The 27553-nt window shown below is 50.3% G+C and overlaps 1 protein-coding gene across 1 annotated transcript; it reads right to left on the bottom strand.

Annotated features, from left to right (window-relative positions):
• Positions 1 to 6583: 6583 nt before the first annotated feature.
• On the bottom strand, positions 6584 to 9062 carry LOC142585129 (frizzled-4-like). Its single transcript, XM_075695654.1, has one exon. It carries the CDS (start codon positions 8818 to 8820, stop codon positions 7057 to 7059), a length of 1764 nt encoding a protein of 587 aa, XP_075551769.1. The 5' UTR covers positions 8821 to 9062; the 3' UTR covers positions 6584 to 7056.
• Between the last annotated feature and the right edge of the window lie 18491 nt (positions 9063 to 27553).

Below are 27553 nucleotides of genomic sequence, written 5' to 3'. Positions count from 1 at the left end.
TATGTATGTATGTATGTATGTATGTATGTATGTATGTATGTATGTATGTATGTATGTATGTATGTATGTATGTATGTATGTATGTATGTATGTATGTATGTATGTATGTATGTATGTATGTATGTATGTATGTATGTATGTATGTATGTATTTGGTTTAGCGTCCCCAAGGAATACTGCGACTATAAGAGACGCAGCTGTGGTGTCCTCCACATGATTGCGACTACCTGTGGCTCCTTTAAGGTACGCCCTTAAATCAAACTGCACCAGCGTTATTGAATTTCACCCCCAACGAAATACGGCCGGCCCAGCCAGCAATCGGGCCCACGAACCTTGCGCTCAGTAGCCAATCGCCGCAGCCGCGGAGCCACCGTTGCGGAGTAAATAGAAGTTTGACATTAATTTCCACCCCTGGTTATCAAAGGCGTTTCGTCCAATGTACTTAAGCTCCCACCACTTTTCTGATCATCATCATCCATCCCAGTAATTTCACTTCCCTTTTCTCTTCCCCAGTGCAGAGTAGGAGACTAGGCCAGACTAGCTCAGGCCGACCTGTCTTGCCATTATTATAATATATATATATATATATATATATATATATATATATATATATATATATATATATATATGTATGGTCAAATTAATGAAAGGAGATCTTAGAAATAATAGTTTAGCAGTCGAAGCCTAAGTTAGTGCTGATATTTAGTGTCACTCTAAAAAGGATAGCGAGAATGCTAGCCTCTGAACAGGTTAGAACGTGCAAACTGAAAAAAAAAAAAAGGAGGGCGGAGGGAGGGAGTAGGCTGACAAAACCAATTCGCAACCGCGTAAGCGCAAAATAAAGTCGGGTGACGTATTTAGGGCATACATGATGGGGGAGGGGGGAGGGAAGGGGCTCAGAGAAGAGATGCTTACATGCGCAGCAGGTAAAATACTGCCACGCGCGACTCGTGCGCGTGTATCACTCGTCGGCCAATCGCCTCAATTTTCGCAGCACCTCATTTGCATATCCGCGAAGCGGAAACAGAATGCGATGGCAGGATGAGAAACAATGGGAGACCGAACGAACACAGACAGACAGAGAGAGGGGCGCGAATGCCTTCGACAGGTGGAACGTAAGGAAAATTGTTGACGTTGCACGTCTGCTGACTGGGGTGTACGAGGAGCGCGCACGCAGAGAAGTCGGGGGCACGGAGGGAGGGGGGCGGGGGGTATAGATGGTATACCTGCCACATCATTAGCCGAACGCGATGAACGCTGCGAGAGTTATTTGACGCGTAACGCAATGACTCATGCCGAAAGCCGCCAGAGAAACAAAACCGAAGCCAAATTTGTGAGGACGAGCACGTATATTGTTTAATACAAGCAGCGGCCGAAGCGAGCGCGGAAATACGAGGCAAGGCGAAACAAGCGAATAGCTATGGGAGGCGGAAGAAGCGATCCGAAGGCGCGGTTCGGCTTCTGCGGCCCAGTAACGAAACGCTTATGCGTGAGCAGTCCCGGTTCGCTCCCCAGAAGCGCCAAAACAAAGGGACGGGACAAAACAATCGAGCATTCAGAGAAACAAACGAAGTACTATAGTATAGAAACGCCTTTTCCGCGGGCAGGGAGGCAGGATGCTGGCTCCTTGACGCGCGGGGCAAGTGAAACAAAGAAACAAACAATCAAAGAAAAAAAAGAAGAGAGAGATAGACGCACCGCGCTCTGGAGAACGCGAGCAGAAAACAAACAGGTCTGCCGGGCGTGGAAGTCTGGCAGCAGGAGCCATCATTCAAAGGCAAAGGCGGCCCTGGAAAATCGTGCGGCTGTACATCACGGGGCCGTAATGAAGGGACACCTGCTTGCTCGCTCGCCTCCTCCTCCCCCTCCTTACCCTGGCCGCCGTCGTCGCTGGAACACGCGTATGCGCGGCAGCATAGCAGCAGCAACTTATAGGAAGGGTCCTTGCTAGCTAGGCCTGCTTTCTTTTCGTTTGGCTGTTATTAGTTGCCGCCAAGGGTGTACACGTCGGCCCGGCGAGGCCCCCGTGTTCCTGCAAATTGCGAGACAGAGCAAGCGCTGCTGCGCCGTGACAGCGGCGAAATGAACCGAGACACAAGGGTTGTACACAAGCCACACAAGAGACCGGGGGCTCCCGCCTCGCCCTTCCATTCTGTTCGGGGCTTGTGTCTTGTGTGCGCAGATGCGCCCCGACCCATGCAGTCCGGGAGAGCGCTCGGCAACTTGGCCGCGCGATATGATGAAGGAATCAGGATCACTGCACGCGCGCAGGGTGTCGCATAAAACCGAGGTATGTAGGAAGAGCCGCTTACTGAACGCAAGACGTATTTTCGCCGGGAATTCGCTGCATTGCAGCGTCCCCTACGTGACAGTTTGCCTGAAAGCTCAAGGCAAGTGACGTCGCAGCAGTGGGCCGACACCGGATTTCGGCGCCGGATGAGCCCTGTGCACCAGCAGCACTCTCAAACACCTGTAAAGAATGAATTAATGGCTTATGCGAAACATGGCCGAAGTTCTTTCGCTCGAGCGACATCTTTACCGTCAACAACAATCCCAGTGTCCGGCTTCGAATAACACATACCATGTTTCCTTTTTCTGCCCTGATGAGCATTTCACCGAAGCCAACCGATGTTTCACCTGCTTATAACGTAGAGAATAAAGTACAAATGCTACAAGCGGCTTCTACCCCCCCCCCCCTTCTTTTTTTATGCCATCATTCTTGTGGGAATTATTGACATGTCAGAGCATTAACGAGACCTCAGGGCTACCAGCATCGGCGGCCCATGTGATGGCGTTGATACGTGCTACTCGGGTGCAGGAGAGGGACGGAATCGAGATAAATGGCGGGAGGACGAAAGCAGCATAAATTAAATATAAAGATAAAGGGGCCAAGATGGTACTGATCCTGCTGATTTCATCGCAGGTGTTACCAAAGCGAACGAATTTCTAATGGAAAGACATTCATTTTAAATGCATTACGCGGAGAGGAAGGGAAGGGTATGGATGATGTGCAGGTGCGTATCTGTGCACATCAAGTTAAACAGAAAGAAAAACTGGTGTGAGGAACGCAAGGTAACAGTGAAACATATGCGAGGCCGCTCGTGCTGCGTCGAGCAGCGCGATGACATTACATACCTGAGACCACCTGCATTCCTGTGGTATACTGATGGCATTACCTATGACGGGATCAATATTCTGCACACAAGCTAAGCATCGTGTCCCAGGTTCCGTAGATATTCGCTCAATAAGCAGAAAGCGTAACCTCACCTTGTCTAATCCTGCACCGCACATTTAGGAAAGTGATTTTCTTCTTCTCTAGAGTACCATTCTCGGACAAGCTTACTTACAAACCTCAACGGGCCGGCACTATTTCAAAGTTGGCAGGAGTAACAATACATCGTCGGAGCTTTCTGCTTGACCGCTGCATCCCGTATAGCTTTGAACTATCTCTGCACACGCAGTCTGCGTGTTAGCGTTACTGACCGGAAAACACGTGATTTCTCAGTCAGCCACGATGTCTCAGTAGCTATATGACGCTCTGTTGATTAACAGTAAGTCGCAGGTTCGACTCCCGGGCGGGGCGACCACGTTTCAATGAGTGCGGAATGCAAAAAAAAAAATAAAGAAATGAAAAACGTTCGTGTACTTCTATTTATGCGCACGTTAACGAAGCGCGGGTGGTATAAATTACCCTGGAGCCCTCCACTAAGGCGTCTCTGGCAGCCCCTGTATTGCTTCGGCACTGTAAACGCTATAAATCAACTGCGTTAGCAGAGGCGAGGCTTGTGCAGATGCACAGAAAGAAAGAAACTGATATACTAGTTGTTTCTTTCTTTTTTCTTTTTCAGCAGCTATTATCTTATGCACGTGTCTTCAACACTTCAGCAGTCATCTTAACACAACACGTATTCCATCGCAATGTAATCCGCGACCGCGATCCTTCCCCTCTAAGATCAAGGTCAACCTCTTCTCCCTGTCACGCGAGAACTTCAGGCTTTTTTTTTATTTTTAGTATTATTTTTTTAACTGCATCACGGTGTACGAGATGCAGTCGTAAACCAGCAACGACACGAAACAAGTTAGGTGATACCGGCTGCTGTCCTTTCTGTGTAGCTGCTGCAAACTTCGCTGAACAACCCAATAACCCCCCTCCCCCCCCCCCCCCGCCACCCTCTCGTTTACTCTCTTTGACCGAGTAGGAGCCGATACCATTCTGTTAACCAAGGATTGTACTGTTCCTGAAGTTATTACCAAGGACAAAATAAAATCAGGTTTTGGGACTTGACTACCCGAAGGCCGCAGCGTGGTTTGTGAGGAATACAGCAGTGGAAGTTGTGAAATAAACTTCACCACCTGTAGTTCCTTAGCGTGCATCCGAATCACGGTATACACGAGCGTTTTTGCATTCTGCCTCGGTAGAAATGTGACCGCAGAATAAAATCCGCTACCTCGTGCTCAACAACACAGCGTCACAGTCAGTGAGAAATCGCGATGGTATCGGAAGCGCAGTTCATGCGTGAAAGAGATGACCAGCAGCATATTAGTGTGGCAAAGCAACGTGACAAAGCTTCACCTCATTGCGATGTGCAAGAAACAGTGGTGGTCATTTAGTTGCCTTCAGCGCTTCACGAGAGCTACGCTATCGAAGGAAAGTACTTTTAGTGGAGTTGTATATCTTGTTTCGTTATATCGAGCATTTGCTATATGGAGGTTCTGTCCTGTACGTCCATATCCGTTTTAGATAAACCGGCAGAAGACAGGATGGGACACGCGAACTCGCGCACTGCACCAGAACGCCATAGCCACTGGGCCAACACTGAGGGTGCGTACAAGGCTATGAATCTGTGCGTACAGTTTACGTACGGCAAGGGCGTCACTAGTACGCGAGGGACGTCGCTATGCCGAATAGCGTGCATTGTGCTTAGCAACAGCGTACATTATTACAATGTGCACTTCTGAAGAAACAACCTTATGCCTTTCTAGCTGCGAAATGACTCGGGGAGTTTCTTGTTGAATATGGTTGCACAACTATATGCATCTCGGGTGGTTGTGTAAAGACTGTTTTACTAGAGCCATAAATTGGTATTGATGAGGAGTACAAGCCAAGAAGTCCTGAATTACCATTTTGCCTCTCGGCCAATGGATTTGCATACCCGCCGCGGTATAGTTCATTGTCCATGGCATTGCGCTGCCAAGCTCAAGGTCGAGGGTTCGAGCAGCAGCAGCCGAATTTCGATTTAGGCGGTATGCAAATACGCTTGTGTATCGTGCATTCGGTGCACGTTAAAGAACCTCAGGTGCATGGTGGAGATTAATACGGAGTACTCCACTACGGCGTGCCGGTTTGTGGATTTGGCACGCAAAACCCCCGAATTTAAGTTTTCATACATGGCTATGCATGTTCGTGGTACATTATACATTACGTTGAAACAATAAACAGTATCCTCAATAGATCGTTTTCAGGTAACAAAACAGACCCCACACATGGTGTCCCACTCTCTCTCTCAGACATTTACATTGTGCTGACTAAAACTAGATGAGTAGGTAAAGGCATTAGCTTTTAAGTGCGAGAGAGGCCCTCCAGTACTGCGTCCATGATGACGTCGGCGCCAATCAGTACAGAAGCTGCAGGGTGCGGCGTCATGTGGATGTACGCACAGTTGGTTACGGCGCATGCAAAAGCAAAGCCACTTGGCACGAGTGCGAAAAACAGCACTGCCCCGAGCATTACCTAAAGGTGATGCGAATATTGCGCGAAAAATTTCCGTATTTTCAGCGGGAGATGTTTGCTAAAGCAATCCTCAATCTATAAATGTCAAGTGATTCGCGTTTTCATTCGTTTAAAAAAAACCCGGCAAGCATTCATTTCAGGCACCAACGAGGATCGAAAAAAAAAAAAAGTTTCTTGTATACAAGAACCGACAGTATACGGGTATGCCAACGCAACGTGATGCCACGGATGGCTTAACCGTTGTACGTTTGTAGAAAGCTGCCAGATTAAAAAAAAAAAAAAATGCCACACAAGGAGTTATGCGCACAACGAACACAAAAATGCGGGAGTAAAAGCGCGCGACGAGCTGTGCGGCGTCGAGGGACAGAGGAGCAGGCTATGACGTCACGGGCAGCTCCTTACGCGGGAAATTCAAAAACGCATAACATGTTCCCACGCATATCGGTTCTAATTACGCTCCTATGACGCCATTCTTTGATCAGTCAAGGTCTGCCGAAAGCGACATGTCATAGGACGTCCCCCCTCCCTCCCCCCCTTTTTTTTTCAAAGTTAATGTTCTGGACGACCACTTTAAGAAGGTTAAGCAGCGAAAAGTAGCGGACTACCTACGTCCGCCCTTATTCCCTCACCACATACATCAACCCACGGCGCAGCGCTCCTCTTGATAATACACATGATTTTTGTCATCAGTGGTAGAAATTAAACAGCCGTGGTCGACAATACAATTCGCACAAGCAATAAGACGACGCCTTGAAAGCAACTACAAGGCTTTTAACGACGGCGAGGAGCTTTTCTATGCAAGCTCACAAATGGGACTGCAATAGTTGGTGATTGAAAACACAGAAGAAACGCATCAGTTATATCAAACAGCATATATTTCGTCACAGCTAAACGGCTCTGTACAAATACGTGCTCGGATCGGGCGCAGCCCAGGTGCTCTGTGCGTTAAGCACCCTACGAGGACTTTTAGAACGCAGCTATGCTATGTATCTATGAAACAGTATGTACAAAATGACGGCTATTTACACTATGTACAAGGGAGGATCGCACGCGACCCTGATGGGCAGATATTCACTGGGGAGCCTTTTGTCGGCAAGTTCTAAATGCAATAAAGGAAGGGTTCTCGCCGCAGCTGCTGTCCTTGTTCCAGAGTCTCTCGACGTAGCGCAGGCAAGAGATGAGTCCGACATGGTGATGATGATGTGTAATCCAAATGGTGTGTGCTAGGCACGTCACATATGGAGAAAGAAAAAAAAAAGAGTGCACTGGCAGGACGATGTCTCATTGTTCGAGGATGATGCAGTTCGCGGCGAGTTTCCACTACCGTCAGACGGTCGTTTCAGAACCGCCTTTCACCCTGAACACACGCTTGTACTGCTGCTTGTCCGCCGACACAGTTCGTTTCAGCATGGGCTTCTGCTGTTGCTGCTGCTGGTAGACGTGAGCGGCGGTGAACACGACCTTGTGCTGCGGCGGCTTGTGCTCCACGTACTGCGGCGACGTGGGCCGCCGGCAGGCGTTGAGCGACGCGCGGCTCGACCAGGTCCAGACGCCCGTCGTGATGCCCACCACGAGCGCCATGAAGATGCGGAGCGTGAACACTTCCACGTTAGGCCTAAGCGCCGAAGACGCGGCCTGCCAGGCGTCGCGGTACGTGTACTCGTAGATGTACGACGCCAGGACGCAGGTGGCCGGAATCATGTACAGGACGGCGAAGATGCCGACGCGGATCATGATCAGTTCCAGCTTGTCGGCCTTCGGCGCGTGGCCCATCGCGATGGCGTCCCGCGTTCGCAGCATGACTATGAATCCCCAGAGGAGAAACAGGGCGCCGACGAAGAGGTAAACGCTGGACGGCAGCACGACGAATCCGAGCAGGGCGGCGGTGTTTTGGTTGCCGACGAAGCAAGTGCCCGTGAGTTCGTCGGCGTCCACGACGCGCATGACCAGGATGACGATGGTCTGCACGGCCGGCAAGACCCAGGCGAAGAAATGGAAAGCGGTCATGTGCTTCTGGACGCGCTCGTGGCTCCAGCGCAGGCCGGCCGACAGGAACCAGGTGACGGTCAGAACGACCCACCAAGTGGCACTGGCCATTCCGAAGTAGTACAGGAGCATGAACACCACCGTGCAGTTGATGTTGTCGAGGCCCTCCTGGATTAGGATGGACACCTCGTGCTGGCTGTCCATGTGACAAGACACGGTCGAGCGGCCCAGCAGCAAACGCACGAAGTACGCCAAGCTGTAGACGTTGTAGCAGCCGCTCAGGTAAATGATGCAGCGCTCCGGGTAGTGGAAGCGGCTCGGGTCTATCAGGAAGCTGATGAGCGTGAAGAGAGTGGAGAAGAAGCAGAAGCAGGCCCACAGCGTGGTCCAGATCTCGGCGAAACGTTTGTTCTCCTGCGTGAACAGGATGTCTCGATCACACAGGTGAGCGCAGCGCTGCGTGCTGTTGATGTAGTAGAAGTAGCGTTCGCCGTAGTGGTATGCGTCGCACAATCCGCGCTGCCGGGGCCTCTCAGGCGGCGGCTTTCGGTTGAGCCGTGGGGGCTTAGGCCGCAGTCCCGGTCTGTAGCGGTCACTTTCGTCCGGCGCAGGGCCGTCCATGCACATGTGCCGATGGTTGTTCTGTGGCGGGAACTTGGAACAGTTCAGCGCCGCGGGCCAAGGAAATCCGAACTCCTGGAGCACGGGTTGACACCGGGAGCGCACGCTTTCGCACAGCGGCCGGCACGGACCGATGGGTTGGGGCACCTTCTCAGTGCACATGGGGACGTACACGGAGCAGAGGAAGAACTTGAGCTGAGATGCGCAGCCGTACTGGACGAGGGGTTTGAAGGTTTGCAGTTGCAGTTGCGCGTCCTGCTGTAGCTCGTGGCCGACCAGGTTGGGCATGCCAGTAACGTTGTATCCGATATCCTTGCACATTTCGATGCGGATGGGTTCGCATATCCGTCCGGTATCGGTGACCGCGCGGCACACGGGCAGGAGTAGAACCACCACCACCGCCGCCACGGCCGCCGCTCGACGCCACGGACTGCAGCAGACGGCGGCGGAGGCCGAGCGCCTCGGAGCAGACGACGTCGCCATGACCGCGCCTCGGAGCAAACTACTGTCGCGATTCACTGCGCTTGCACTGATGAGTTCGGCTATGATACCCGTCCGGGGGCCATCACAGTCGACACGCGGCACACGAATGACGGCACTAACAAGCAGACAGCACCTATATGACGGAGGCCCGGGCGCATTCTTTCTCGAAACTCGAGGGTTCCCCGCCGCGCGTTATCCTCGAGCAAGTACAAAGCTGGGCGGACCAATGAGCGCGTTCCTCAGGAGAGGCTGCGAGAGTGGCGGCGCCAGTGCCCCGCCTCGCCTCCTCTCCACGCGCGCGCCTCCTCGCCTCTGCGTTCGAGATTAACGAGGTGCGTGCGCGAGCGCGCCCTTTTCAGTATCGTCATTCCGTCGATAGATGGCGCCACGCAACAAACAACCTGCTGCTGCCCAAGCGAATGCAGCGCTCCGCAGCGGCCATCCTTCTCACCAGCCCCTCGGGCACGTGCTGCCCCTTACCCCTCCAGGCCCGGTTTGGCGCGAACGAGCGAATGAGTATTTTCGCGGAGAGGAGGGAGCGTTGACAGGCGTGGCGGAATGGAGCTGCACGGTGTTTGCACACGTAACAAAGTGGCGCCGCCGCACACAACGACCAACTCTTGTTACCCCTGGGGGCAGTGTCTGCGTTTTATTTTTTCCCCTGTCTCCTCGGACGAGTGACGCCCTGTCGGAATAATCATGATGTGATAATCACATTCTTGTCGAATATGTACGCTTTGTCATTTCTTAAGCAGCATCCGTGAACAAAGAAGAATGAAAGGGAGGGAGGAGGCAGCGGAACGAATATGTTTCAAGCTACCTGTTGGGGGATTGTCTGTGGTGTCGCGAAAAAAAGAAAAAAAGAGAGATCTGAGAAGTTCAGTCAAGGAAATGCAACGCCTGAGGATTTTACGGCTCAACGTCATGAACTACTATCGCACTTTGCAAATATGTACTCCTTTTGAAACAGAGTATACAACTTTTCAAGAGTAAAGGATGGCTATACGAGTGTAGATTGAAAGTACACTTCCTATACACCCATTATGCACTACATTATCACTTAAAGTATACGTGCTTGTTTTAACCGTATTCACATTTTAGAGAGTAGGGGTAGAGATGCACCTTTTCTGCACCCGTCATCAACTACATTCCCCTTTGGCTAAAGCGCTCGTTTCGAATTGGAGTGTACACTCTTTTCAGAGTAAAATGCCGTAACAGTTTGGAGAGGCAGCGCACACTTTTCTTGTATTCTCCGGTGAAACCTTCTTCTTCTTCTAAATCTCTTCTTTATGAACAGATTTAGCTGGGTACACAGGGCTGCAAGTAGACATCTGTAGAGTTCCTATTTCAGCAAGGATAGAGAGAGTGTCGCACTAGCATGTAGACGAAATGTCGAGCTACACTTGGTGCTCAGAAAAGCAACACTAGTATTAACTAACCTGGAGAAAAGAAACATAGCAGGCTGACTTGCAGGTAGAAATAGAAGCGGAAGTAAAATATGTACTAGTTGTAGCAGCACGCGTTTGCGCATTGTAAAGAAGACAAATTCCAGGGAAAGCAATCTTTGTTTTTCGCAGTTAGGCTTCGATGAAGTACGCCTCTATTATATATCAAGCACTGCAAGGCCTGAACATATCAGGCGCAGGAGGCAACCGATGTGCTTGCCTCAACCGCCATTAAAATCGAAGCAGGGCACGTCCGTGTGCTTATCTGCATCATAAATACATGCGAGCGCTTTAATGCTTGCCGCAAAGGCAACATCCAGCGTCCGTTGCTACGTACACGACCGCTTGTGTAATAATCGCTGACAGGGTTCGCGAACTAGCCACGAAAAATGGTCCAGCAGCGTTCCCGAACTAGGCTGCACGAAAGAAAGAAGAACGGTCTAATGCAACCACTACAGAGAAAAAGAAATAAATATGCAAGCAAGTTGCTTGATGGTTCAACCAGAAAGAAGTTAGCTAAGGAGAGGGTCATTCCTGTACTACGCAGCGCTCTCTCTAGGCGCAACAAAACGCCAAAGGAATAAAGAAAAAGAGAAAAATAGAGCGACAAGAAAAGAATGAAGGCACAAGAAGGGCAAATTTGATGGCCACATTGCTGAAGAGGAAGGAGCCCTTATCGTGGGCATAATTTTCCCGAAGCAGAACAAATACAGGGAGAAAGCATGTCATCATATCGTCCCTGACACTCTAATTATAGGGCAGCGTCACGTAATGACGGCGCCACGATGGGCACAGAGGACGGGGAGAAGAGGTGGAGCAGTTTTGGCCCGGGCGCCGAGAAAACGACGGCGCGACTGCAACAGGACGAGCAACAAGCCTGGGAGCGAAGGATAGAACTAGAGAGAGGAATGAACAAAAAGAGTACGGTGCTGTGGGCGGGGGAAGGTTGCTATCGGGGAGCGACCACCACTGCCAAAGCAACAGCCCTAAACGCAAACACACACGCACACATCGCAAAGTATGCGGCCGGCATCCAGGCGGCAACAAACGGCCGTAGCGCCACCAGCGGCTCGACGTTCGTCAGTGGCGCCATCCATCGAGGAACGTCCGAATCCGCACAACGCCGTCACCTTGACAACACGGCGCCGCCCTCATACAAAGCGTCGGTGGCGCCCTCGCCTCTATCGTACCCTTTCCCTCTTTCCTTCCAATTTCGCGTCCTCGCTGCACCTTTTTTCGAATATCGGCTCGCGTGGTCTCAAAAGTGCGACGCCTCGCTTCTCTCCGAAGGTCTATCCCCACCTGCGATGTTCTGGGAACGCTTGGAGGAGATCACCCAAGAAGTTTGCGAGGGAGAAACAAGCGAGGGCAAGCGGTAATGCTGATGCATGCAGCCACACTAATGCGGGCAGGAGTCATGCGAAAGACTGCCTACCTGCCAGCGCATGGTATCGGCCAGTGCAATGACATAAAATTAGGCCGTACATTAATTTGCACTGCCAGAAAAAAATAAAGAAGAACACTGAAACAGAAACCCGCAGACAATTTGGTGGCTCATTTCGTGACGCTATGCATGCATGTGGATAACAAGGGTATGGCGATCCACTGTCGCAGACATTCTAAATCTGAGCTCAATGCGAACTAGCATTCTGCGGCCAGCCATATGCAGTCGTCGTTTCACCTTGGAGGAGAGTCGTTTTCTACGCAGCCGCTCGCGACGCTAGAGAGAACACACCTGTATGTAACGAATCGGTTTGTGCATGCTACCATTACAGCTGTGCTGGCGACCGGCTCTTTTCTCTATGGAATTGCACAATTAAAAAAGAAAAGGCTGCCTAAATATCCTAAATGGACTTGACTGATTGCAAGGCCCTTTGCTGCGTGCACATACAGTGTTCCCTCTATCCCGCTTTCCTTTTTCTGTTCCCCGTTTCCCTCCCCCACTGTAGGGTAGCAAACCGGACGCTCGTCTGGTTGACCTCCCTGCCTTTCCTCTCTTTGCCATCTCTTTCTCTCTCTACGTCTCTAGGAAGCACGATAGCTTCCTAGAAGCTTTGCCATGAGCTCGCCGACGAGCAGGCAAATATGGCGAACAATAATGACGTGCAAATTGTGTCCATCCCGTTTTCTCGACCAGACACTATAATGCTCTAGTGTATACACTATTGCACGAAAATACTGGAACATATTGGGCGCTGCCGAGTCACCGTCATCGCCGTCTTCACGGACTCGACCCAGACGTACAAGTGGGACGGAGTACGGGACGGAGTGCTACGCGTAGACTGCTCACAATTTTTCGTCGGTGCTGGGTAAAGGCTGTGCGCTCCTATGCGACGTGGAAGACGTCGGCTCGCTTTCCGACGTTGCACCTCAAGCATTAATCTATAGATGTGCCTGGCAAGCTATGACAAGAAGTCAAGAGCGCTTTCCTATTAAAAAAAAAAAAAAAAAAGGAGTACCAGCTTCAAAACTGTCCAGAGCCGTGCCCTTCCTTACTCTCCAATTCAGCAAACTTTGGCTGCTCGACCATGTTCCTGGCGAATTAGATGCGCGGACCGAACGCACGAAACGTTTGTTTCGCGAGTACTCCCTGCCATTGGCTGCCCGCCTTTGTTAATAGGTCCAGCATCAGGATTGGCTGAAATTTTCTCAAGCGAACAATTATAACGTAAGAGATTTTTGTGAGCACAGGTGGCCATGGCCGGTATTCACAAAGCCTATTAGCGCCAATTAGTAAGACACACTCGAGCAAAAAAAAAAAAAAAAAGATACAGAAAGAATGTTACTGGTCCCATGACCGAACATTGATTCTGTTAACGAAGCGAGTCATCGAGGCTCACTCAGATATTTTTTTTTTAGTTTAACGCCGGCTTATATGAATGGGCCATTCAGACAAGAGCGCGTATATAACGAATTTTTACTGCCTATCCTCATCATCCCTTCGCATAGCCCTCTTTTCTTAATATTTCATTTCCCTCTGCAGAGAAGAGTAGAAGGCTAGTGGACTATCTGCGTTTCCTTAGTGTACTCTCTATCTCTCTAACTAAAGCTTCGCTTCACATAGATTTCAGCATGGCTGTTGAACCTGCTTAATTGTTTTGTAGCTACTACGTGTGGCCTGAAAAACAACACGCATAATCTTTAAACACGCACAAGCTTAGAAGAGCGTGTATGTACGTTATATATATATATATATATATATATATATATATATATATATATATATATATATATAACGTACATATATATAACGTACATATATATATATATATATATATATATATATATATATATATATATATATATATATATATATACGTGAGGGAAAGGGAAAACCGAGGAGTTCCATTTTGGTAATCATGATCACATAAAGCCAAGGAAAGCATCGGGGGATATTAACTGTGGTCGAAATTGGAATGTAGAAAATAATAAGGGGGAAACGGGAAATGAAAGTGGGCGAATATATATCTTGCTGCCAGAAAACGTACTTCTCATGTCTCAAAGACGTAACAAATAATGTTACGTATACAATTTTTTCGCACAAGAAACATGTTCGCGGCCTTTTATCTCTATATCGCGTTGTTGCCTGTCATCTTTCCAATGTATTCTGCTTTAAAGTGAAGCTTTTTGGGCGAACCCTTCCGAAATTTCCCGACCACAGCTGGGTGCTGCTGTCTTGCCGAATAGCTCATATGAAAAAAGAGAAAGAAAGAGAGAGAGAGAGAGAGAGAGAGAGAGAGAGAGAGAGAGAGAGAGAGAGAGAGAGAGAGAGCTGAATTACGAGCCTGATGCTGGGATCGAATATCAGTCGGGGGTACCAGGGTCCGGTACCCTCAGCAACCCGACGCTCTAGCCATTAGGTCACAATCGCACGTACAGTCAACCAGAAAAGTTTACGGACCACGGGATCTCAGAAAAACGTTCAATTTCTGAGAAACCTGTAACAGTAGTCAGTAAAAACCCAACACCGCAATGTTGTTTACACATACTGGTTAGGCTGAAATAGCGAAATAGTAAGCTAAATTGTGAGGCTGCGCAGATACTCAGCTTTTTTTCTCAGATCTCGCGTTTCGTAAAAACTCTGCGGTTGACTGCACACTTCTATCGTGCCAATGCCGACTACCTCTTTGAGATTATCGCCGCGGGGGTCACACTGCGTATAGCGCGGGTGAGCGGGAGCAGAGGCGCACGAAACAATTTCCCTTACGCCAAACATGTAGGAATGAAATGGACAAACTTATTAGCATTTCAATAATCCTTTCACGGAAAGCACTGCTTCACATAGATTCCAAGATGTGCGTTGCACCAGCGTAACTTTTTTTAAAAGAAGCCTTTTATGAAGTTTGGTTCCTCTGCCTATATGTGCCGTGAAAAGGATCACCAGCCCTCAAAATAAGCATTGCGCGAGCACTCGGATGGTAGAGCACATGCCTGGCCAATACAGTACCCATGCATAGGAAACCTTATTTCACAAACACGTCTACAAGATGCGTACTCAATACCGATGCACGTGTAATATGACTAGACAGGAAAATACATAACACATTATTACATAAATTTTATTTTCTTGCTTATCAAACAGCGCCAACCAACAGGTTGGTTTTGCGGGGTAGAGGCCACGAATATGTGACGCGATTGCAAAAAAGATTCAGATCTTGCGATCAAAACATCTCCAAAACATTCCAATTTGGGACGACCGCCTGAAGTGCGGTCAATCTTTCCGAAGCGCACCCCTCCAGTTACACCGAAAAATGTGAAGAGACAGAGAGAAGGCTCAATTTCAGGGCTTCTTCACAACCGTAATTTCAAAAATTGTCTATAATAATCGAAGCCTTCATAAGTGAAATGATGTCTCGTCATGTTTACTTGATTTTTCTTTAATTTAGGATTAAGCCATATACCTGACACCAATTTCAAACATCATGGTACACTGATTTTTCAAGCACTGTAGTATACACCTGCCAACTTGTGATCGCTGAAGTTAGCTTCATTTTAACTGCCACGTGTTAGGCGTTTCACGAACACATCACATGTGGCGACACAAGCAAGGCTTTCGTGTTAAATAGGATTCACCATTTCCACAAATATGTAATTCGTTCGAAACTGAATCGCGTAAGGCAAAGTAGAAAATAATCTTACATCGTTGTGTATGTCATGTAATCAGCCAGATTATTTTGCCGCTTTGAAGACTAACATAAGAGTATTGGTATCTTTTGCTGGGCATCGATTTTCCAAGGAAACTTCTTCGACTTCCTGTTGTCACTCCTCTTGGATAATCGACAGTGTGCTAAAGAAACGTCGCAGTTTCACCCGAAAGGCGAAGCATCGATTGCGATAGCAAATTATTAGACAGCTTTACAAAGTAAGGATAGCAGATTCATCTGCCTTATAATCTTGTATATATAAGCATTCATTTACTAACTAAATTAACATGCACGGTGTCACGCGCGCACAGGAAAACACGCAAAAAACTCACCGGATGACCGCGGACACTCGCTATCAAAACGCTGGCGTGAGCAAGCGCGGCAGCAGCAGCGAGCGAATTGACCTTCGTGCTGCCTCTCGCTTCAACGCGAACTAAGCGGCGAGAACACAGCGCACACTAAGCTATCAGCCCTCGGTGAAGCTCGACTCTGTCTCCAATCGCAGATCACTTTTCATACAGGGCCCGCGCGGCCGTGGTCATCGTCGCCGCACCCTCCTCTCAGATTGTTCGTTCGCTCGGTTACGCCGCCGCCGCCTCTCGCCGAGAGCTGCGCTCTAAAACAATCGCAAACCATGAAAATCTAAACAAGCGCGAACGAGACCAAACCAAACAAACTAAACAAGCGCGAGCGAGAGCTGACGCTAGCAGACGATACTACGAAACGAGCGGTCCAGCTGAGGCCAGATACGAGTACGCATCTAGCGGTCGGGCTTACCGCGCGCACGTCACTAAAGAGGCCGCTCCCATTGGTCTTCGCCGTTCGCGGCTGGCTCCGCGTTCTCTCTTTCATCTTTCGCAGTGCTCGTTCACTCGATTACGCCACCGACGCCACCGAGGCTCGCAGCAGGAACGGGCGCCTAAGAGCTACGCTTTAAAGAAAAAAAAAAAGAAAAAGAAAACAGCTCTCTGTATTCACACTGTATTCCGCCCACGGGCCGACGAATCGTGACCGGCATGAGCCGCCATGATGGCATTTCTGCCACAATCTTTTTACTTCGTACGTTATCCGAATCTTCGGCCATGCTGGAAGCGTGATGTCGGTTATATTATTTGGGACATCTCAACCGGCAGGAATGTCTAGAGGGGAGGTGGGAGGGGCATCACGGGAGGGACTTATTATAATAATTCGTTATGTCACTACGAAACGTCGTTATAGTGCTAGGGAAGATAAAGATGTAAACACGAACTGCAGAGGACGCGCAGCGGGTTTTTGTCTCCATTGACTTCCCTAGCGCTGTAACCATGTTTCACAACAGCCGCAAATAACTATCTTAACTTTCAACATTAGTAGCACTATTTTTTGTCTGTTGTAATGTCTACTTCCTTCAACAATCACCATTTACACGTGTCCTGTTTTTCCAAATAGGCCTCGAGCCACCATCTAAATACATTGTTCCGATTCATTCTTGCATCAGCCCAACCCATCGCATGCTTGCAAGTTAGCTATTCTAATCACTTCACCTAATGTTCTGCATTCCTCTTCATTTGACACCCGTTTTGTATACTGCAATAGACAACCGGTTATGTGGTAACCTTCGCCTATTCGTAGTTTTTGAACTAGAATATCAACTAAACGTCCTTTACCTGCCATCATTACTAATGTCTTTCTCTACCTTAGCATTGTGCCTACAATTATCAGCTCCATCCCTTTCGTTGTGTGGTCAATAGTTTTCTTAGCCTGCTTAGTGGTTTTCAACACAGAAAGGGGAAGAATAACCCTAAAATATCTGCTAGCCACACCGCAGTTGCGCAGCCCCATTAAGGCCGGCATGTGGATTCCAGTCAGCAGAAAGTTGTGGGTAAAAGAATACAGAAGGCAAGTCTGGAAAAAAGTACAACGGAGATAATTACGACATGTACCTTATTTATAATGTGTCGTGATTTGGGATATGGCGCGCAAAGATGGCCGGCATCGTACGCATAAACTTGTGCTCAAGATGCTATACGGGCCTTCGGATGTTTCACACGTGCTCCCGCCCTAAAATCAACCCCCATCATAAAATAAAAACATGCATGCACGCATGTACCCCCTACCCAACGCGCGCATGCACCAATGCACGCACGCACCAATGCACGCACGCACCCATACACGCGCGCGCTACACTACAACGCAGAGGATTTGGCAAGCAGCAGGCTTCACCTCTTATAGAGGCTTAGTGTGGAAAAGCCTGATTTACAGAACCCTTTCGAGTGCGTTACGGCAGTAACGCATTGTAAGAACTTCTTTAATTGAATTTGATGCCCTTCACCGGTCAGATATCGGCTATCACCCGGTAAAGAAGAATGAATGAATGAATGAATGAATGAATGAATGAATGAATGAATGAATGAATGAATGAATGAATGAATGAATGGTGGAAATCGCAGTGGAGCAAATAACAATTTTCGTACAACTTCGCGATTTCATTCAAGTGTGATGATGTATTTATATATTAATATTTTATTTAGACATATATTTAGACGCTTGCGCATGCGCGGTTGCGTAAATGGTATTTACCACTAAAACTGTGTTCGGCGATTCACCGCTAGTACGACTATGTATTCTTGTCGCACGCTGCCGCACACTATTCACCCGTGCCAAGCGATTTGCGAGTCGCCCTTCCCTTCCCGCCAGTTCTTCCGCCAGTGTCAGCGTCTGCTTGGGCAGAATCGTTGCGCGCATGTTTGCATATACGCGGCTGCGTACTTTGTATCTATGCAGCATTTGTATAGAAAGAACAGTATAGGACTTCTACACAGGGCTTGTACCGAGGCCTAGCTACCTGCCAGGGCGCGGAAACCGACCAGTCTCCATCTACGTCTAGACCACGCAGAACATTGCACTGGCGAGCACTAGCGACGAACAAATCGCTAAGGAGCTCAGCACGATGACGTATATCGATGACGATGACGTAGTGCCCGGTGTCCCCGGACAATTCGTGTACAGGAATAATAATCATGAAACCGGACAAAATAGCCTCTTCGATAGAGTTCTTAGACCATTTCAGCACGTCGAGTCACAAAATTACCCACGCCAGGACGGTGGGGCTCCTAACACTGTCCCCCATCGCATTAGCCGGCTTACGGTTAGTTGCCCCACTAGGCGATATATTACGGAAGGAAGCGTACATACTTACATACCCCGAGACTCCAAGCCTGTGTAGCATAAGCTTCGGCACGGGCCACCGGGCGGACGTCTGCCCGCAGATTCCCTACCTGTGGCACAGAGAGGATCCAACCCCTGAATACCTAATTGAACCCAGCCGCCTCACGTGCAAACTTTCCCGTTCGACGAACGATCCCAGCAGCGCGGATTAGTCCGCGAACCACTCAACAAATAACGGGTACGGCAAGCCCTTCAACGGAAACAGCAGCAGCCCCACCAGCGACTCTCCCGAGTAGAGAAAAACTAAGGTCCCAGTCCCGTTCCAGACACTGACCCTGGGAAATAACACCAGCAGCCGCCTTCAACGCCGACTTCATAACGAAGGCAAGAAAGGGGGCCGTTTCAAAATCAGCGAGGGGGGGACGTCGCCACCAGTAGTTTCTTCTGGCACCAATTAAGAAAGAGCAAGGAACAGCAGCTTTTCGTCTAGGCCCACGCATGCTAGGGCGAATATGATTGTTTGGCAAGTGGTCTCTGCAATTAACTCCGAAGGTTTACTTACGATTTCCAAACATTCGCTTCAAAAACAACGGAATTTGAGCTTTTTGTAGATCGAACTTCCTACACACGGGAATGTGGGTCACTTTTACACAGGACTACTTTACTGACAACACTACCATGTTTAGCGGGAAGTAAGACGCCCCACGTTTCGTCTGCAAAAGCGCAAGGATAGTTTTATCACAGGTTTCCTGTGGTTTTACACTGACGGAAATTTACGGACACTCGAGGGGCGTCCGCGTCGTCCGCGTGTGGATAGGTTTACAGGGTTGTCCGTAAAGTAATGAGACCGGGTCTGGCAAAAATAATTTATTGATACCAATCGGTTCATATTATTAAAATTCTTCAATACAGCCTCCTTGGGCGTCGATACACCGGTGCCCCCAACGCGATTCCCACGCTTAAAAAGCTCCCTAGAAGTCAGCTGCCGCTGCTTCTTTCAGAGAGGCTGTGACAGCCCCTTGGATGGCGGGAACATCGGTGAAACGGTGACCTTCCAGGCTTCTCTTGAGTTCTGGGAACAGGAAGAGGTCTGCCGCGCTCACATCGGGGCTGTACGGTGGCTGCGGCAAGGATGCAACCCTATCCGGGCGAGGTATTGTTACAAGCACGGGGAAAAGGGGTTTATTTAGGCGTGCGAGAGCAGGAACGGCAGGCTACGAACAACAGGAATGGCCGCTGCACAGTCTTCGTTCTCCTCTTTCTTCCTCTTCTTGATCCACGCGTCCCTTTTACGCGCTTGGACGTAACATATACCTCTCCTCGCAGACAAAGCCCACTGGGCGAGTCAACAAGCTTGTCGTGGCGTGCATGATTTCAACCGTGCTACATGCGCGACTTGTGTCCTAGCAGAACGTCTACCATTGTTCGTGAGGCGCGCGAGAGTATAGTTCACTTCGCTGACTTTGTCGATGACAACATACGGTCCATCGTAGTTTGCCAGCAGCTTTTGGCACAAACCGCGCTTCCTTGTAGGAGTCCAAAGCCAAACGAGATCACCAGGGTGATATGCAACAGGCCGATGTCGTGCGTCGTAGCGGGCTTTGGAGTTTTCTTGTGATGCCAAAGTCCGCAGACGCGCAAGTCTCCGAGCCTCTTCAGCAAGGCATAGCGTATCGGCGACCGTAGGATTGTCGTGGTGGTAAAAAGGGAGGACAGTGTCGAGCGTATACCGGGGCGGCCGAGCATATAGAAGGAAGAAGGGGCTGTAGCCGGTTGTCTCGTGCTTGGCGGTGTTGTAGGCGTAAGTAATAAACGGTAGAACTTCATCCCAATTCTTGTGATCGGACGCAACATACATAGAAAGCATATTTGTGATTGTCCGATTAGTGCGCTCAGTGAGGCCGTTCGTTTGCGGATGATACGGCGTCGAGTGCCTGAGGTGCGAGTTACATAAACGCACAAGCTCTTCCACGATATCCGCCGTGAATTGACGTCTCCGGTCGCTTATAATCACACCAGGCGGTCCATGTCGCAGAACAATAGCGTGAAGTAAGAAGAGCGATACTTCGGTGGCGGTGGCTGATGGTATAGCCGCTGTCTCGCAATAGCGCGTGAAATAGTCGGCGCAGACAATTATCCAGCGGTTCCCCTTAGATGACTTTGGAAAAGGGCCTAGCAGATCAATTCCAACTTGCCGAAAGGGTGAACTGGGAGGTGGCACAGGTTGAAGCAGACCAGATGGGGCAGTGGTTGGGCGTTTCCGACGTTGGCACTGTATGCAGCTGGCGACATACAACTCAACTGAATGTCGCATCCGGGGCCAGTAAAAGCGTTCTTGAATGCGATAAAGGGTGCGCACAGTGCCTAAGTGACCGGAGGTAGGGTCATCGTGCATAGCCTGAAGGATTGCTGGCCGGAGACGCTCCGGCACCACTAGAAGGAAGCGTGCACCCGTGCTTGAGTAGTTCCTTTTGTACAGGAGCCCGTCACGTAGACAGTAGCTGCTTGTTGCACTTGAATGGGCAGAAGTGAAGAGTGGCTCCAATTTGGAGTCTGTCCGTTGTTCTGCTTTGAACGCATCGATTTCTGGAAACGCGGATGTCACAGAAGCGACGAGATGATCAAAATCGTCTGCGTCGCAGTCCGTCGTAGTAAGCGGCATACGGGAAAGGCAGTCTGCGTCAGCATGTTTTCGGCCACTCTTGTAGGCAACAGTGAAGTTATATTCCTGCAACCTCAAAGCCCAGCGCGCAAGGCGACCACAAGGGTCGCGAAGATTCACGAGCCAGCACAGGGAATGGTGGTCTGTGACGACTAGGAATGGGCGTCCGTACAAGTACGAGCGAAATCGCTGAACTGCAAAGATTACAGCGAGGCATTCTTGCTCTGTCACCGTGTAATTTCGTTCAGGTTTGCTTAATGAGCGGCTTGCATAAGCAATCACGTGCTGACGGTCGTCATAACGTTGGACCAAGACGGCACCCAAACCGACGCCACTAGCATCTGTGTGGATTTCTGTCGGCGCAGTAGGATTGAAGTGGCGAAGGATAGGTCGGGAGGTCAGCAGGAACTTCAGCTGACGAAATGCAGACTCGCACTCGGGTGTCCACTCAAACCGTGCGTCTTTATGTAGCAGATTTGTCAGAGGATAAGCGACGTCAGCAAAACCAGGAATAAATCGGCGAAAGTAAGAGCAAAGACCCAGAAAACTACGAAGTTGCTTCACTGACTGCGGCGCACTGAATGCCTCAACAGCTGCCGTCTTGAGGGGATCAGGCCGGATACCGTCTTTGTCAACAAGATGACCCAGCACAAGGGTTTGACGGTCACCAAATTTACATTTCTTGGAGTTCAGAACCAGGCCGGCGTTTTTGATGCAGTCGAGGACAATATCCAGGCGCGTATTGTGCTCATTGAATGTGCGCCCGAATATAACAACGTCGTCAAGATAGCACATACAGATGTTCCATTTTAACCCACGCAGAATGGTGTCCATGAACCTTTCAAAGGTTGCTGGAGCGTTGCACAACCCAAATGGCATCACATTGAATTCGAATAATCCATCCGGGGTTATGAAGGCTGTTTTCTCTCTGTCTGTCGGGTGTATCGGGATTTGCCAATATCCTGAGCGCAGGTCCACTGAAGAAAAATAAGAGGCCGAATGAAGACAATCAATTGCATCATCAATCCGGGGCAGCGGGTAGACATCCTTCTTAGTCACGGCGTTTAATCTTCGATAATCGACGCAAAATCTCCAGTTACCATCTTTCTTTCTGACGAGTATGACCGGAGCTGCCCAAGGACTCGAGGACTCTTGTATTATTCCATTTTTCATCATGTCACTCACTTGTTCCCCGATTATCTTGCGCTCGTTAGGCGACACGCGATAAGGTTTTTGCCTGATCGGGCGCGCAGATCCCGTATCGATAGTATGGCGCGTTCGTGACTCGGGAATCGCGAACGCTTTGTCCGGCTGCGCAAAGTCAAACACTGACAGATGCTTAGAAAGCGTATCCACCAAGGTATGGCGCTCCCTTGTGCTGAGCGACTTGTTTATCATCGACAGAAGCTTTTTGTCTGAGACTTGGCGAGCGTCAGCAGGTTCACACGGCGAGTCTGTTAGTACGGCTACGGACGAAGACGTGTATTCTGTAAAGTAGGCGAGTTTCAAGCCGTCTGGAAGCAGGACGGGTTCTGCCGAGCAGTTGGCCGTCCACAAGCCAGCACGCCCGTTGTCGATGGATACCACACAATGAGGGACAAAAACGTTCTTCTTCACACAATTTAGATGCATTGGCTCTACGGAGGCATCGAAACTGCCTGGAACTTCACCGCGACATACAACCGGCACGCACACCGAGGTGGACGCAGGCACAACAGTATCTGCAGACACACAAAGTTCACCTTGACTGCAAGTCTCCTCTAAGAGCCCGGACGAAACACAACGCTATGGTAACGTGGAATCGCCCGATCGACGATTCCACGTTGTTGGGCGACGATTGCAAAATCTCGCTATGTGGCCCGCGACACCGCATTGGAAACACACCGGCAGATGCTGCAAATTTCGATGTTCTTGCACGTTGTCACGCATGTTGCTGTCGACTGCATAGCCAGCAGGTGGGTCCCAATCATCATGGCTAGGCATCGGCCGCCCGGAGGCGTGCGTGCGGCGAGGGCGTTGGTCGTAGTCATGATCTTGATAGCTTCGGGTCCCTCTCGTTTGTGGGGTAGACCTATACTCGACGGTCGCTGAGTGAACCGTGGGTTGCCATGTGGTCGAAACGGCCGTGTTTCGCATCTCGTGTGGTGAGTACGCACCAGCGATGCCGGGAGTGCAACGGTACAACTCTTCCCGATGGAGCAACTCTTCGCGAACAATCTGCCGTATTGTTGAAGGAAGGTCAACACACGAACTCGGGTCTACACTTGCCACCGTTGTGACATTAGCCAGGCGACCAAACTTCGGTATTATCCGTCGCATCTTCAGCGTCTCAAAGGTCCTGCAGTGGCGAATGACGTCAGACACGGAATCCAAGCTTTCTTTGCCGATCAAAAAATTGTAGACGTCTTCGGCTATCCCTTTCAACAAATGTCCAACTTTGTCCTCTTCAGACATTTGAGAGTTCACTATTTTGCACAGTTTCAGCACTTCTTCGATATAAGTCGTACAGGTCTCGCCGGGAATCTGAGCTCTTTGCGAAAGCGTCTGTTCGGCGCGTTTCTTTTTTGCGCTAGAGTCTCCAAAACACGCTCTGAGCTCCTCTACGAAAAGCTCCCATGACGTGAGCGTGTCTTCGTGATTCTCATACCAGACGAGTGCTGTGTCGGTAAGGGAAAACACAACATTTGACAACTGTGCGGTCGAGTTCCAACCGTTAGATCGGCTCACCCTTCGGTAGTTTTTGAGCCACTCGTCGACATCTTCTCCGGCTTTTCCTCCGAAAGTGAGTGGCACCCGGTAGTATTGCCACGGAACGCCAGGTGCTGGCCTTGAAGCCGCGTCAGAACCTTCGGGAATCTGGCAGGCGTATTCAGTCATGTCAGGTGATGGTGGCGGAAGTCCGGCAAGTCGACGGCTTCGGCGAAGTTGTAGCAGCGTAGGCTCCGTGGTTACGAGGTGTACCCCGCACCGTCCACCAATTTGTTACAAGCACGGGGAAAAGGGGTTTATTTAGGCGTGCGAGAGCAGGAACGGCAGGCTACGAACAACAGGAATGGCCGCTGCACAGTCTTCGTTCTCCTCTTTCTTCCTCTTCTTGATCCACGCGTCCCTTTTACGCGCTTGGACGTAACAGTATATAGCAGTCACGACGAAGGCGGCGTGGGCTGGAGCGTTGTCGTGGTGGAGCTTCCAGCGATCGGCAACCTCCGGGAGCTTCCGTTTCACGGCTCTGTGAAGGCGCTCAAGGACTTCTTTGTAGAACACGGCGTTCGCGGTTCGCCCCGGAGGTACAACTTCTTTGTGTACCACTTGCTTGCCAAAAAAGACAATGAATATTGTATTTACCTTGGACTTCGACATTTTCGCTTTCTTGGGGCGCGGGGAGTTCGTGGTGCGCCACTCCAAACTTTGGCGCTTGGTTTCGGGGTCTTACTGGAACATCCATTCGTCGCCTGTTATTATGCCGTCCAGAGAGTCCCGTTCACTTTCTAACTGCACCAATATCTCACGGTACATTTATTCATCATAACACTTGGCACCAATTTCGAACAAACCTCCCGCATGTTCAAATTTCCAGAAATACTTTTGTGATCCCTTGTTTTGCACATGTTGAGGTCTTCGGCAATTAATCTGATACTCAAACGACGGTTGGAGTCTAGGAGATATTTTTTTTTTTACTTTGGCCGCATTTTCGTCCAAACCACTCGTTGAAGGGCGTCCAGACCGCTCCATGTCTTCAACGATCTCCCGTGAGTTCTTGAACTCACTTAACCACTGGAAAACCTGGACCCTTGAGAGGAAGTCGTTTTTGTAAGCCTCCTTAACTAAGGCAAGCGCCTCGGAAGCTGTTTTGCCCAGGTGAAAGCAAGATTTAATCACGGACTGCTGCTCCAACGAACGCTTCATTTTTCTCACCTTTTCTGCCGTGAAAAAAACTCGAAAGCAACTTTAGCGCCACTTCGGATCCTCACTGCGTCAGAGCTCGGACGCGACCGCCTCCCGCGATGTGTCGACTTAGCTTAGTACCCCCACCAAAAATCGTCAGCAGTCCCCAGCTCGTTAGCTTAGTCCCCACCAAAAAGTCGCCAGCAGTAGCGCGCTCCCCGCCTCCGGGGAGCGCGCTACTGCTGGCGACTGCAACGCCGCGCGGCAGGCAGTCTCATTACTACAGACGACATTATGTAGGATTCACGGGCACCGCCACCTTGGGCAGTTAAACAAACAATTTCTATCTTTTATCAGACGCAAAGTTACGTAACATGGTCGTGAAACGCTGAACGCATTTATACAACTATATTCATGCTTGCGAATCGACTGTATAGTAACGCACACGTAGTCGTTAAAGACAGGGAACAGCAGCGTCAACAGCCCAAGATGGCGGCGCCTAAACGCTTCCGTAATATAGTCTATACGGACAAACCCTTCAGAGGCGCGCAGTGCGTTCGGCTGCAAAAACGACGAAGCCAAGTGGACACGGTGGACACACCCGCACGCTCCACTCTATGGGCTGTAAGATTTGGTGTCGGGCTTGTAGGACGATCGGAGGAACTTGGGGCGACAGGACTAGGCGAGCAGGGTTTATTTACATTATTTACAGTTTAAACAAGACATACATCGACAGTCTAGCGTGACTCCCAAATGGGGCCCGCAAGACAAAGCATACAGCAAACGAGCACACAGCTCACGAGTGCATTTCGAGCACAGAGTACGACGACGAGCACACACTAGCAGCCGGCAACAGCCGCTTATAAGCACTCCGTTCGACGTCATCGTTCGACGTCATCGCAGACTACACGTCTTTTTGGAGGGGGAGGGCTCACACACACGTTCCGCACAGGTTTCAGTACTCTCTCGCGGGCAGACGACCTTTGCAGGGCAGTCGTCGTGGTATCCATTGTCTGGCGTCCCCGAAGTCAGGTGGTCACGCCCGAATCCAGCCGGCGCCCCTAAATTCCAGCGCTGCCGTAGTCCGCAGTTCTCCAAAGGAAGTTCACGGTTGGTTAGCGCTGTCCTCGCTGGTTCTCTGAAGGGCGCCCCCATGCACCCCGGATCGATCGACGCACCTGCAGCGGGCTGAAATAGCTGCAGGCCGATCCTAATAGGGCTCTGCAACAGCGCGGAGGCAGCGTTCCTCCGATTTCCGCTGCCGGCATGAACGTTGAGCGCACACACCGTGGTGCCTACACTGGTGTGGGCGGAAAGAACCATATACGTCAGGCTAAACTATCTCATCATTTCACCGGGCGCCGACAAACGTTGGTACTTTTCCCGTCGGTCTCGCCTCGTCGCGCCGGCGTTGCGAGACACCTGGTACAAGTCGGTGCGCTGTTACGGCGGCGGTGCAGCTGTTGTCTCGGGTGCTGCGTCGGGCTCCGTCGCCTCCGCGTAGCGCTATAAACCGCCCGAGCTCTGGCGCATCGCGGAACCTTGCTAACGCATGAATGCTTCGCATTTGGTCGACACTGCCATTTAAACACCGGAGCTGCTTAGGCTTTCGTTCCGCCGTGGAGCGTTACCAGAAAACTCAGCCCAGCTGTGCGCCGCCTCGCGTTGCCTAGCAACCACCTGCGAGAGCACCGAGCCACGTAACCCCCTCGCAGCCTACACGCGTAGGGGGGAGTTGTGACATCGCAGGCGAGTAAAAGCTCGGGCCGCGGCGTCACGCCTCTCGCCTCCTCTACTCCGTGATGTATCCTGGGAAGACCCAAGAAAGTCAGGACGCCCGAAGCGGCGGCTTGCCAGGAAGAGCGCCGTACTGCCAAGCGATAAGGGATGCGTCGCCGCCGAGCTGATCCGGAACACCGCACCGAAGCTGCGGCGGAGAAGAGGCGACGCAGAGTCGAGGATCCCGAGTTTCAGTCCAGGGAACGTGAGAGTCGGCGACTGAATGCTCGGCGTCACCGAGAAAGCGATCCCGGCCTGCGACTGCTTGAAAATTTCCAGCGTTAAAAGCACGCCGAGATACGAGGGGTGCGAACGGCCGATTCCAGCGCAAATTTCTGGGCATAGAGTTTGGGCACAGCTGTCGCGTCTGTGACCTACAAAGAAGCTCGGTGAGCAGCTCAGCGGGACTACGATCGACGAAGGATAGCCGACCCTGCACATCGCGCCTTGCCGACATACCGCCGACAAAGCGCGCATGCAAAATACTCAAGTCAGAGTATTGGAGGCAAGTCAGATTGTTTCAAGATTCGCTGCGTGTGCTTGTTCTCGGGAAAGAACCGGAAAGCAAAAACAAAGAGATATGATTCCTAAGTAGTCGATGGATTGCTGTATTGTACTTCTAACGTTTCGTGTGTGATTCGGCTTGTTTGACCTACATAAGGCAGACTTGC

Source organism: Dermacentor variabilis, chromosome 6, assembly GCF_050947875.1.
Source record: "Dermacentor variabilis isolate Ectoservices chromosome 6, ASM5094787v1, whole genome shotgun sequence".
NCBI classification, from domain to species: Eukaryota; Metazoa; Arthropoda; class Arachnida; order Ixodida; family Ixodidae; genus Dermacentor; species Dermacentor variabilis.
The sequence above is the reverse complement of the archived record's forward strand: the minus strand, read 5'-3'. Positions and strand labels throughout refer to the sequence as shown.